Source organism: Cebus imitator, unplaced genomic scaffold, assembly GCF_001604975.1.
Source record: "Cebus imitator isolate Cc_AM_T3 unplaced genomic scaffold, Cebus_imitator-1.0 Scaffold42, whole genome shotgun sequence".
Lineage (NCBI taxonomy): Eukaryota > Metazoa > Chordata > Mammalia > Primates > Cebidae > Cebus > Cebus imitator.
Window position 1 is genome coordinate 18,075,449 of NW_016107357.1, and position 13,196 is coordinate 18,088,644.

General features: G+C 35.4%; 1 protein-coding gene across 1 annotated transcript in view; it reads left to right on the plus strand.

The window, feature by feature from the left end:
* Positions 1-13,196, plus strand: part of RYR2 (ryanodine receptor 2) — a 787,527-nt gene that overhangs the window by 697,452 nt on the left and 76,879 nt on the right. Inside the window, exons 81-82 of the mRNA XM_037737814.1 lie at positions 11,339-11,438; positions 12,719-12,798. Coding sequence (XP_037593742.1) covers positions 11,339-11,438; positions 12,719-12,798 — 180 coding nt within the window. The remainder of the gene's footprint in view (positions 1-11,338; positions 11,439-12,718; positions 12,799-13,196) is intronic.

Sequence of the window (13,196 nt, forward strand, 5' to 3'; positions counted from 1 at the left end):
TTAAAAAAAAAAAAAAAGTGAAGTATTTGCTGCCAAAATGAATTTTAGACTATCCCAAAGAAACTATTTAAAACTTTCTTTTTTTATTTTTTCAACTCACTATTATGGTTGTAGGAATATATTCTTGTATCATCATCCTTGTAAATTTCAAAATGTAAATCACGCATATACTATCAGATGCAGCTCTGATCTGATGGATATCATGGTTAATGGCACATAACAGACCTAACATTTCATAATATATTATGGGCTTAAATAATAGATAATAATAGGTATAATAATAATTTGGTAGATTTTGATTTTTTATCACTAATTATTTCATGTAAAATTTCTGTGAATTGTCGAGGCATGAAAACATGAAGGGACTCCTAACATCAAGTAAAGAACTGATTTCCTAGTAGCATAAAAGTTAATGCCTCAAGAATGTATTGATAGTTGTATGATGGGGCTGGATGACGGAGAAGGTGTTGTTAGTCAAGAGAACCATTTTACTTTGAAAGAGGAATGCAGCTTCAGAGAAACAGTTTGATAAATAGGGTCAAACTGAGTGACATCAGAAAGGTTCCTTGTTCAGAAAAGAAGTCTGAAAGACGACTAGTGGTGGAATCGTAGCATTTAGACACTAGGATTCAGGCCAGATTAAAGATGAGAAATCAAATGAGATACGGAGCATGACCTGAGAGAAAGGGCTACCTTTGAATTTAGAATAGTGGACAAGTTCACATGATGGTGAAATCTGGCAATTAATCCCAAAATAGAGAATATAGACCAGCAGGTATGACGGTCTCAGCAAGAGACAGACTTTTAAAGTGCTGGGAATTGCAACACATTCGTGGGTGTAATGCAGGACACCAGATTTGGGGGTTTGCACTTCCTAATGAGATTTTTTTTAAGTGATTTCCATGAGATTTGGGACTATAATTTATAATTTACACCTAATTTATGTAACATGCTACTCTTAACAAAATACTATTGTAAGTGGTATGAAATATTACAAAGTTGAGAAACAGGGTTATGTATAATTAATTCCCTATAAAGATATTCTTCTCTGAGGTTATGTGATGCCAACAAAACCACTGAAAAATTTCTTGTTTGTAAATGTAGTAATCTACCATACTTTTTACATGGAGATGTCTGTTTGACATAATTTAGGCATAGTCTAATAGTGGAATTATTCACATAAGTTATAATAAATATGAAAGGCTGTCAGTTTCAATAATTTTCATAACAAATTACATAAAGTAAGTTTGGAAATAACATAAAGTGTATGACAATTGAATTCTATCCCTATCCCTGGTTGATTATTAATATTTGCTATACTTTCTATTTAAATTCTTTCCCTGTAAAGTATTCAACAAAGTAATTGAGAAGAGAAATAAAGTACATAAGAAGAAAAGTGGTATTACAGGGAAATTTTCCATGAAGAATGAAGTAAAGCTCAAAAAACATGGAAAACAAGGAACGAGGAATGACAGGCCAAATACTTGCCAGCTCTTTGATATGTATTATTGATATGATCCTGTCAAATTAAAACTTGCCTGATTTAACCTGATTACAAAATGTCCTATTTCATCTGTAATGTATGTAAATATGCTTTTCCTATAATTACTTATTGAATAACTTTATTGCATATTTAGTTAATTATTTTTTAGGTTTGGAGCTACATCCATATCAAAAGCATTAAAAAGGACAGTTAAATCTTACAAAGACGCTGATATTAATTGAAAGAGAAGAAATGTTTTACTAGTTACCTGAGAAGATAATTATTGGAGTTGAATACTAGATTTAGCTTCTTAATTTTTCCCAAGACAAATAATAATAATAATAATAATGTTTTAAGTCAAATAATATTTTTCTGGAGCAAAATTGTTTTTTCTCTCCTAGATCAACAAAGAGCTTTGATACTGCAGTAGATCACATTTATTAACTATGATTTTATTAAAAACTCACAAACATTCTTTAGATGGTTACTTCTTTTATTGCTGTTTTCTAAAATCTGAGCATATGGCATTAAATAATTTAGTGAAAGCATTTCTTCGGAATATTAAGGTACGATAATATAGATTTATTGTTTACTGTAAAATCTAAATTAATGACAGTGAAGCTCAGATAAGCAAGAGGAATGGAGTATTAAGTTGTCTTCTGGGCCATCTTTCTCGAATTTTAGGCAAGCTGCATCTTCCTTTTGGCAAATGCCCAATTTCTAATTCACAGATGAATTATCTGATAAGTCTGAGGTCCTGTTTTTCTGTACTATTGATTAGAGAGAATTTCTTGTGTGTTAAATACTAAATATGCCTGTGGCAGGGTTGGTAATTCTGTAATAAATACTTAGGAAACCAGCATATTCTCTCAGATGGACTTGAGACACAACAAAAAATCATGATACCCGCTAACATACGCAAACCAATACCCAGCTCATACCCCGTAGTAAGCGCCATTAAGTATGGAAGAACCAATTTAGGTAAAAAATGTCTTAAGGATTGATATTATATAGCACTACCCCAGCGACAAAAAATTTTTGTCTGACCCATCCGTGAATCTAACTTTCAATAGAAAACAATGTTCTGGCAATGCTACAAGAATAAATTGGCTGTAAGATATGCTACCCCCATAGCTATGTAATTTGAACTTTGAATGGGTTTATTTAGTGCTTTTCATAGTAACACAGCATTTTAAATTAAAAGGTCTTTCTGAATCTTAGCAAACAGAATTTTTAAATGCATAAAAGTTAAAGATAGCTATGGATATAAAATATTAAAACAATTATTCTTTATATCATGAAAATTTATAATTCTTTAGTTCCTACTGCAGAAGCTATATGGTATCCAGAATATGGACTAAAGCCTTAAAGTTGCTTTTCATACTGTTGAGTCATGGAGAGGAGAGAGGGAAGGAGTTTTGATGACCAGCGTTCTCCAGTACTCATGCTGATTGCTGCAATCTGCCAACCACATTTTTATACAGTAAAATTATGTATCTCCAGTAATCATCTCATGTCTCAGCTCAGATTTCCTAAAAAACACAGGCAAAAGCTTACGTGCTAACACTTTATTGGGGGAAGGGGTGTTACAATCCCAGGGAATGAAGGGTGAGGGAAAAAGGGAAACGATACAAGGAATGAGGGAGGACAGATGTAAGATCAAGTGTCCTTGAGCTGATCGCAGCTGTTTGGCAGTTTCAGCTTGTTGCTCAGTTGTGAGGGACGCCTCCTGAGAGACCATATTCAGTACAGAACAGAGCAGTGCCTCTTGTGGAAGGAGGATGCAGGGTCCTTACATCTCCTGTCGCTTACTGGTCACAGAGTGTTAATTTCTTAATACTTTCTGCTGATACTAACCAGTTCTTCCAGGCAACCACTGGGGAAGCCAGAGCCACCTTGGGTCTAGCCAGTTGAGTGTTCAGGGTCTCTCCCTGATCATCAGCATGGGGTCCCCTTGGTGAGTGGTAGTGATGGTAGCAGCTGGGCTTTTAGAAGCACACAGTGTGGTGTCAGTCATTTCTCGGGCCATTCTGGCTCAGAAGCAAGGCAAGTGGCCAAGGCTTAGAGAGAAAGGAGTAGGTTGGGGTGGGGGCCCTGGCCCTCATACAAGGAAGATTCCCAGAAAGCACAGCCCTCTATGTTGTATATAGTAATTCATGCATATGAGTACATGGACCAAAATAGCAGTCTGTATAGAAGACATACAGCTGGTCTTCTGTGTTTGTGGTTTCCACATCCTTGGATTCAACCAAGTACGGATTTAAATATTTGAAAAAATATTTGCTTCTGTACCCAATAAGCACAGACTTTTTTCCCTTGTCATTGTTCCCTAAACAACACAGTGTAACAGCTATTTACATAGCATTTATGTTGTATTAGGTATAATAAGGGATCTAGAGATTATTTAAAGTACACAGGAGGATGTATGTAGGTTATATGCAAACATTCCACCATTTTATATAAGGGACAGATGTTTATATCTGTAGGATGTCCTGGAGCCAGTCCCCCAAGGATACTAGGAGACAAACATGTATCAAACATATGCTTGTACATTTTTCATATGCACAGTAATTTAACTTCATGTGTTGTCATTTTTAAAATAATCTCAGTTGAAGTTTATACATGAGCAGATTAGGTACAGTAAACGGAAGGCAGCAGACTCATTAAGAGCAGACACTCAGATGGACTCCCTGTGTTTGGATCCCAGCTTGAACATCTAGCTGTGTGAGCATAAGCCTCAATTTTCCTGTCTATAAAGTGGGGCTAATTATAGTATCTACTTCACGGGGCTGTTATGAGGACTAAATGAGTCAGTACATATAAGGCACTCAGAACACTGACTATCATATAACCATCACTAAATATTTGCTAATTAATATAATTAATCAATTTCACTTTCTCTGCTAAAAACAAGCCAGGGAAGCCCACAGAGAAACTTCTGCAGTATGGTGAACATGCACCACACGACACAGGAGACCTGGATGATCAGCCAGGTGCTGTGTGACCTTAACCTCTCTAGGTTTCAGCTTTCTCTTCTTTGAACAAAGAGCTTTAAACTAGCTGTTCTCAGGTATCAAATCCACCTTTGAAAGTTGTGTGGTTTGCTATCCAGGTATAAATTCTCTTCATTTTTAAGGACAATTTAACTGTTCCTCTAAATGCATGAGTACTGATAAAAGCATGCACGTTTGAATCACTTTTTATCGTTTGTGGAGGATTGAAAAAGAAACAAACTTCATGTTTTTTAGAACAGGAATGTGACAGCAAAAATGTTTTATTGAAAATAATGTTGGCTGGGTGCAGTGGCTCACGTCTGTAATCCCAGCACGTTGGGAGGCCAAAGTGGGTGAATCACCTGAGATCAGGAGTTCAAGACCAGCCTGGGCAACATGAGGAAACCCCACCTCTACTAAAAATACAAAAATTAGCCGGGCATGGTGACGTGGGCCTGTAATCCTGTCTACTCGACAGGCCAAGGCATGAGAATCACTTGAACCTGGGAGGCAGAGTTGAAGTGAGCCAAGATTGCGCCATGCATTCCAGGCTGGGCAACAGAGTGAGACTCCATCTCAAAAAAAAAAAAAAAAAAAAGAATGTCTTCTCTACATGCATACGTATCCCACCTTTTCCTAGTTTAGTATTTAAAGAATCACAGAATTATACATAATACAGTAAGCTGAAGGAAAAAAAAATCTGTTGAAAGACAAAAAGTAGGGCCTTCCAAGAATAGGTTCATCTAGAAACCCACGCCATGGAGTCTTGTCAGTTTGATGTGGATTGTCAGCATATTCGACTCCAAGCTTTCTAGGAGCCAACATGAAGTTACATACATTTAACATAAATGTAATTACATAAATTTAAATTACGTATGAAATTACATAAATTTAGGCGCCAACATGAAATTACACAAATTTAAATTACATAAATTTCGGTGCCAACATGAAATTACATAAATTTAAGTTACATAAATTTAGAAGCCATGATGAAATTACATAAATTTAATAATATAATTTAATAATATGCACTATGTAATTTACATAATCATAATTTACATAAAATCATTTTAAATAACATCATCATTATTAAATATAACGTTTAATACATAAAACATTAAGTATTTTAAATGTAATAATATTTAAAATATAGTTTTCTTGACTGGAAATAACAAATTCCTAAAGTTAAAATCCAATAGCATTTTTTCCCCTCAGGCTGACTAAAAAATGTCCTCAACAATTCAATTAACATCATTTTTTGACAGTTTATACAATAAAGTCCAGCTGTACAGATGCTACCTGAAAATGGATTAGCGTAAAATGGGTACCAAGTATCTGGAAGAATTGAAGAAATGCATAGGTAACATCTTTCTAGACGGTCTCCAGAAAAATCCTCTTCCCAGCTAGAGAGATAATTCTAGGCAGGGGGTTTGGGACTGTATCAAATACTTAGAGTACATCTGTTTCTCAAGAGTTGATTTGAGGTAGGCTTAATAACCATTTGTGAGGACCTAGAATTACAGACACTAGAGCTTCTCGGGTTGTGTGTTTTCAAAATTCAAGTAATGAGCTGCTGTGATTCAGTCTATGATCAAAGTTATTCTAACTTCTCATTTTCCCACTAATTAGTCCAACACTCCGGTACCCTCATGACCTAACCATAGCTTTGTATTCTGAGTGATCGTAAATTTTCTTCTTGTTCTTCTTCTCTTTTGTTGGGCTGTGCTAGGAGAAAAAGAACTGCATAGTACTTTCTGTATTCAAGGCAGTATATCTATTGCTTTTTAAAGCTTAAACCAATTAGTAGGTAAATGAAGGCTGTTTTAAATCAGTATTGCATTTAAGAATATACTACATTCCCTCTAATAAGTCAGCTTAACTTTGCTAACTTGATAACTTCTGATTTTAGAGTTACTCATTCTTTCCTTTTTATACCTTGTTAATTAAGCTTTGGGTGGTATAATGTAAACTGTGACAACTGGATCCTGAAATAGAAAATTATTTCAACTCAGTTGAGTTTATTGCTTTCAAATAGTTTTAAATTAGTTCTAAATATGCTGAATCCCTGAGAAACAGTATTCTGTTTTCCAAAATGCAAGTGTATATAATATTGGAAGAATTAAGCTGTAAAATCACATTGTACAGTATATTTAACTTCAAAGCCTCTAGTGCATTAACTGAAGTACATATTAGGCATTCAGAATATTGACTGTCACATAACCATCTCTAAATATTTGCTATCATAATCAAGCATTAAATCAATTATTAATCAGTTATAATCAGAAATCCTGGTTTAGTGTTTCTTTTGTCTCTGTACATTAGCAAAACTTTGATTCCATTTTTACAAAATGTTAAAAAGACAGCTTTAGAAACTTTGTTTATCCTATCAAGAAGTAGAATTCCAGAAGATTATTACACTGTTTGAAAGATCAGTAATAAAGAGAGTAGATAATGCTGAAAGATTTGAACGAAAAATTAAATGAGCTAAAGCCCACAATTTAATTATTGTTTGTATGTGTATAATTCTGAAGACTTCTTTAAGCATGAGCTGAAAAACAAACTTAGAAGCTACCAATTTTATAGCACTTCAAACAAAAAGATAACATTTGTAATATTTTAGATTAATTGTGATCACAAGCTATAGGATATCACATCTTTTCATTCTGTCATTTATTCATGCAAATTTTCTTGAACACCTATTTTCAGAGAACTGTACTGGATGTACAGTATATGTGTACTGGTGTGGTTAAAACAAAGAAAGCCCCCTGTCTTCATGGTTAAAACAAAGAAAGCCTCCTGTCTTCTAGGAAACTTCATGTAGATTCATTCATTTATTTCTTCAGAGGCAGAGTCTTGCTCTGTTGCTCAGGCTGGAGTGCAATCCTGGGCTCAAGTGATTCTCCCACCCAGCCTCCCAAGTGGCTGGGCCTACAGGTGCACACCATGAAGCCTGGCTATGTTTAGTTTTTTGGTAGAGAGAGGGTCTTCCTATTTGCCCAGGCTGGTCTAGAGCTGTTGGGCACAAGCAATCCTCCTACCTCAGCCTCCGAAAGTGCTGGGGTTATAGGCATGAGCCGCTATGCCTGGCTCATTTATGCAATTAAAAAAAAAAAGAATTTAGGAACCACTTGTTTTAAACAAAATTGTAATCTTAGTATTTCCCCATCACTGTGAGTCAACTCTACAGAAATGTGACTAATCTACATTCTTCAGGAACTAGAATACAACAGAAAAAAATTAATTGAAGTGGAGAAGTTGTCTCTTATCCATGCCTTTGACCTTCCTGGGTCTGAGTTGACCTGTTTGTGCTGTAAACCAAGTTATTAGTACCGTTTCACTCCCTTCATTGTCCCCATTGTTATCCAATTAAATCTCCTACTTTTCAGTCTTATTTCTTATAATATTTGATATTCAACATCACCGTATAGATCATCACTATATTTAAGTTGCCAATTAAAAATATTTTATGTTGACTTATGACATTACTAAATAATGGGAAATTTAAAGAGTTTTGTTCCTGGATATTTCTGTTCTCTTTATAAGTTGCTTCCACCTACAGTTTCTGAGGAAAATATTTTGAAATCCTTTTCAGCAGTTGTTGAAGTTGTGGAAATACAAACAACCACAACAACTAAACGACAACAACAACACGCAAAGTAGTTGGGCTCATTTTGTATGATGCACAGATGACATCTTTGGTAGGCTCAGCCTGTGACCCACTCAAGGGCTGCCCCAGAGGTCAATGGAGCTAAGGCAGGACCTTCAGAAACCATGTAAATTCCTTTCCTGTAACCAGGCTGCCCTGGTTTAAAATATAGTTTCATCTCCATTACTATTAGGTCGGTGGCAAAAACCACACTTACCTTTGCACCAATCTAATAGTTTCTCCATCAAGGAGCAGGGGACAATTGTAATTCTCCTTATTTCGATAAATTTTCTCACATAAAGTGTTTTTCTTCAAGCCTTTCTACTTGTTTCCCCAAGTGTTACAAGCTTGACACACTCTTAGACAAAATGAAGTAATACTAGCAATGTTATTACAAACTTCAGTTATGCCAAAGCAAAACCTGATGTAAAATACTTCTGTTCAGTGTCAGTGATTTGATCATGGGTCTGATTTATGGCCACATTTGACATTGAAAAACCTCACAGCGAGCTTATTAGGATATGCACTGATAATTCTTGGTTGCTCTTGGCAATCAGAACGTTTTGCGTAAGGGAAAATTTAAATTCTGGAACTGTTCTTTTTTCCCTCACCTTACTGTGTAACCTTGAAATAACGCAGACTAAACTGCAGGTGGTGTTTATTTAAGAGCCTCAGGCAGTTTAAGCAGAATCTGGTGTGTCAGAGAACTCTATTTTTGAAAAGGTACTTTCAAGACGTTATTTTCCTAAGATGCTTATAAAAGTTCTATCTACAGTTTGTTTAGAAAAGCTAATCTGCAGTTTAAAAAATTCTTTTTACATAATTCATCTTAGTGTCTGAAAATTTTCTGGTTTAGCTTTCAGGGTTTTATTTTTTTAATTTATAATAAAATTTCCCAGTGCCAGACTAAATTACATGCCCAGAAGCTGTTCTCAAAGGACAAAGTACTAGAAAGAAATAATATTAAAGAATCCTGAAGGGAGAGCTTCCAATTTCAGTCCAACCAAGAAGAAATTCAACAGAGAGGTTGACCTGATCTCTCTTTATGAAATACAGTATTTTTCTGTGTCTAGATCAGTATGTCTTTTGGGCTAAAGATTTTTGGGTTTTTTTTTTTAATGACTTTCATCATCTTCCTCAAAATATTAATTATTAAAATTTAGATGCTATATATATGTATATTAAAAAAAGTGACCTGTCCAGGGATTTTATTTTTAAACAAGGTAGTTGGATAACCTGCCTATTTCTTGGTCCTTGTAAGGTCCATACCTCATGTGTTGATTTCAGTTACTGAAGAGGTTACTGATTAGGGCTTTGAACTGATCTTCCCACTTCTGGAGCACAAATGGCAAATTGTTGCTTTGCTTTGTTTTTTCTCAAGAGTGTGTGGCGTGTTGCCATCTTCCATCTTCTGTGAGTTTCCTGATGACTGTCTTTATGTGTTCTATTAGGTCAATAGAAGAACTTCTTCCTGACTCCCTTGCCTCTTTAGTTGATGAAAATGATAGGGCGGTTTCGTAAGCGAATCATTTCTTATCATTTTCTTACTGAAAAACTCTGTCACCAAAGGAGTTGGTTAAGCTTTAAGCAAAAGTTCCACATAGAGCTCTGGCAATGGGAGGAATGTAAAAGATTGTTGGGTCTAAAAGGAAGAATCAAATGCTGCTCATCGGTTTTAAACAGTACCTGAAGAGCAGACGAAAGGGTCCTCTTTCAGTTTTCCTGAAACTGTGTCGTAATGACAAAATGGTTTTGTGTGTCTGTGTGGTTCTGTTTCTGTTTTGTTTTTGACTTCACAGGAAGAGGTTTAAACATGAAGGCAAACCTTATAGATGTTAGCATGGCTACATATAAAGCAAAGCTGCCTCTTTTTTTTTTTCTTTTCTCTGCTTCCATTTAGGCCTATCACATAATTTAAGAAAACATAAAATTTAACCACAGGAGCGCTAACTATAGTGTGACAAAAAAACCCTGATCAATTTTGTTTTCGCAGCACGATATTATCAAAGATTTAAGAAACAAATTTGCCAGCCTCGGCGAGAACTCTCTGGTAACAGCATAAATGTCTGTGTTGGTTGCTTTTGATTTAAAGGTTTCTTTTTTCATTTGTTTGAGCCCATTTATTTTACCCCTCCTTTTAGTTCACTTTATTTCTCATATTCTGTAACTAGCAAGCCTTCATTTTTTAAACCTCTTCCATCTTCCAGTGTCTATTTTCTGTATTTTGGATGGAAAGTTTATGGCAGCAAAGCTGTCATTCTGGCTACCTCTGCTGCAGCTCTTCCTGCTCTTAGGTCACATACGTTTTGGCCGTTGTGTTTATGGACATGATACTAATTGACTGTTTCATGTCCCATTGACTAAGCTTCTCTACCACGCCATTTGATGGACTCACTGTCATAGGGCTCTATGCAACTTTCATTCTGCAACTTATACTGCTTAGTTCCGTCTCAATTCTCCAGCGAACTGGATTGCTCAAGTGAATGGTCATACCAGTCTTGAACTTGCTGTGCCTTTATATTTTATTTTTATTTTCTTCTTTATGTTTTCAGTGGTAGCTTAAGTGGAAAAGAATAAACTCCAGCCATTGCTCCAGCAGCACCATGCAGTATCGTTATTACCACCAGAGAATACAAAATATAAAGGCACATTGCATCTCTTATTCTTTGGGGGTGATTGGGGAGATCTGTATCATAAATCCACTACTTCGTTGAAGCCTACCTTTTTATTCATATCAGCTTTCAATTTTGCTTAAACTTCAAGACATCTCAGTTAATGTTTTTCTGTGATTCAGTGATACCTTGCAACTCCAGCCATTTGCTGAGCAGTATCAAGTTATGGCCATAGCATGGGAGATTATTAAAAACGTGACAAATTTATGCACAAATGTATAAATCAGAAAGTGCAAGTTTCAGTGATGAAGTACAGTACTTCAAAACTGTGATACAGGCTTTGGATGAATCAAATCATTAAAATTGAGAAAAAAACAATCCATGCTGACAAGCCAGTACCAAAAGTCTATCGAGCAAACTGTAAAGGGGAAAAAAAACCAAGAGTTGAATATGTTAATAATATCTGTTTAAGAACATCGTTGGTGTTGAAATGGTCCATAATGTTGTCATAGAGCCCATACATGAAGAGATGACTAAAAATATGGTCTAGAGAAACCTGTGCTTACTGATACTCTCAACATAAACGGTTGGGATTTGTGTTCAGGAAAAAGAAATGGAAAAGCAAAAGCTTCTATACCAGCAAGCCCGACTCCATGATCGTGGCGCGGCTGAGATGGTGCTGCAGACGATCAGCGCCAGCAAAGGTAAGGTTCCGTAAGCTCCCCTCACAAGTGTCTGTTCTTCAGATTTCCTCGTAGCTCGCAAAATGCTCCCTCATTTCAATTCCACTGACTCATTTAGTCCTGGGATTTCTGGTTCATGACTGTATCAGGAGCCTATTCACAGATACGAGCTCTCAGTGTTTACGGAGGCCACTGTTAATTTTTTTCAGAGTCTTACTATACAGATTCATTTTTATTCTGTTCTTTAAGTTTTGGAAACTATGTTATAACTAAACTTTAGCAGAATTATCCCATAAAATGGGGGTGGGCGAGCTTTTTCTGCAATGCCAGAGTCAATATTTTCAACTTTGAGGGTTATGCAGCCTGTCAACTCTTCAACTGTGCCCTATTAGCATGGAAGCAGCCAGACACAATCAGTAAACAAACAGGGTGGCTATGTGACAAAACAAATTTACACACACAGGTGGCAAGCTGTCATTTTGGTATATGTGTGATTTATCATATTTTACCATAGCTTGCTGACCCTCGATATAAATCTGGAGAATTTTAAAAAGAGTCTTTTTTTAATAATTGATATGCATATTTCTCAGTAGCCAGCTGTTTCAAGATGACTTTTTGTACATTCGTAAGATCTTCTTTGTGAAAACATTTTAAATATAATTTGTAATAGAATGGAAAAGTAATGCTGGTACATTCTGTTATTAGGCACCCTTATCCTTAAATAGAAGATTATTTCTATTTCTAAGGTAAATAGAGGTGAACAGTGAAAAACAAAATATGATACACTAAATAAAAGTTGGTGTTATTACTCAGTAACTTAAAATTCAGAATAGTCTGCTTAATAACCAGACTACAAACATATTAAAATAGAAGTGATACAATGAAAATGATGAAAGTTCTTCAAATATAATATAGATGAGGGAAGGGGGAGAGGAATTTTCTTCAAAGAAAGTTTTAAGTTGCTCATACTTATTTTAATGTTTATTAAGCACATGATTAATTTTGAATCAATAACATCAGGTCTCAGTATTTCAAAATCAATTGTCTTCCTATTCTGTCACTTCTGTATCATCATATGGTTTCAGCTCTTAGATATTACACAGAATTTAGTAAAACTGCTGATGCCAAATTACGCATTATTATTGTTTTAGTATTTTTTGGTACATACGTCAATCTCCCTTCGCCATGATACAGATTGCTTGGGGGGGCATAATAATTTTAAAAGTGCAGCATTGAAGGAAGAATAGGTTAACATAGAAGGCGAAATGACACAAGGAACACTACTTTTTTATATTTCTTAGGTGAAACTGGACCAATGGTAGCTGCTACTTTGAAACTTGGAATTGCTATTTTAAATGGTGGGAACTCCACAGTACAGCAGGTAAAATCTTTCAGTCATTCACATAATGTACTTTCCAAACAAATGGACCATAGAGTAAAGAACTATTTGTTGTAATTTTTTAAAATTTTCTATGTAAAATATGGCTTAATTTTAGTTTGCCACAGTACTCAAGAGAGAGCAAAAGAGGGAAAAAGTAATTATGTGATAGTGTGACAAATCCAAACATAAAATGATGTCAAAATATCTGAAAACATCAAGAGTGGCCTTCCACCATGTCAAATGAATTCTCGTGCTGAGGTAGGAACCACTCTCTCACTGTCCATATATATACCAAACTCTGAATATGTGGTTATGGAACCTGGCAGGGGTAACCAGCTTGCTCTGTTACCAGAGTAAAAGATTATATATCTTTTTTTTTTTTTTTTTTTTTTTTTTTT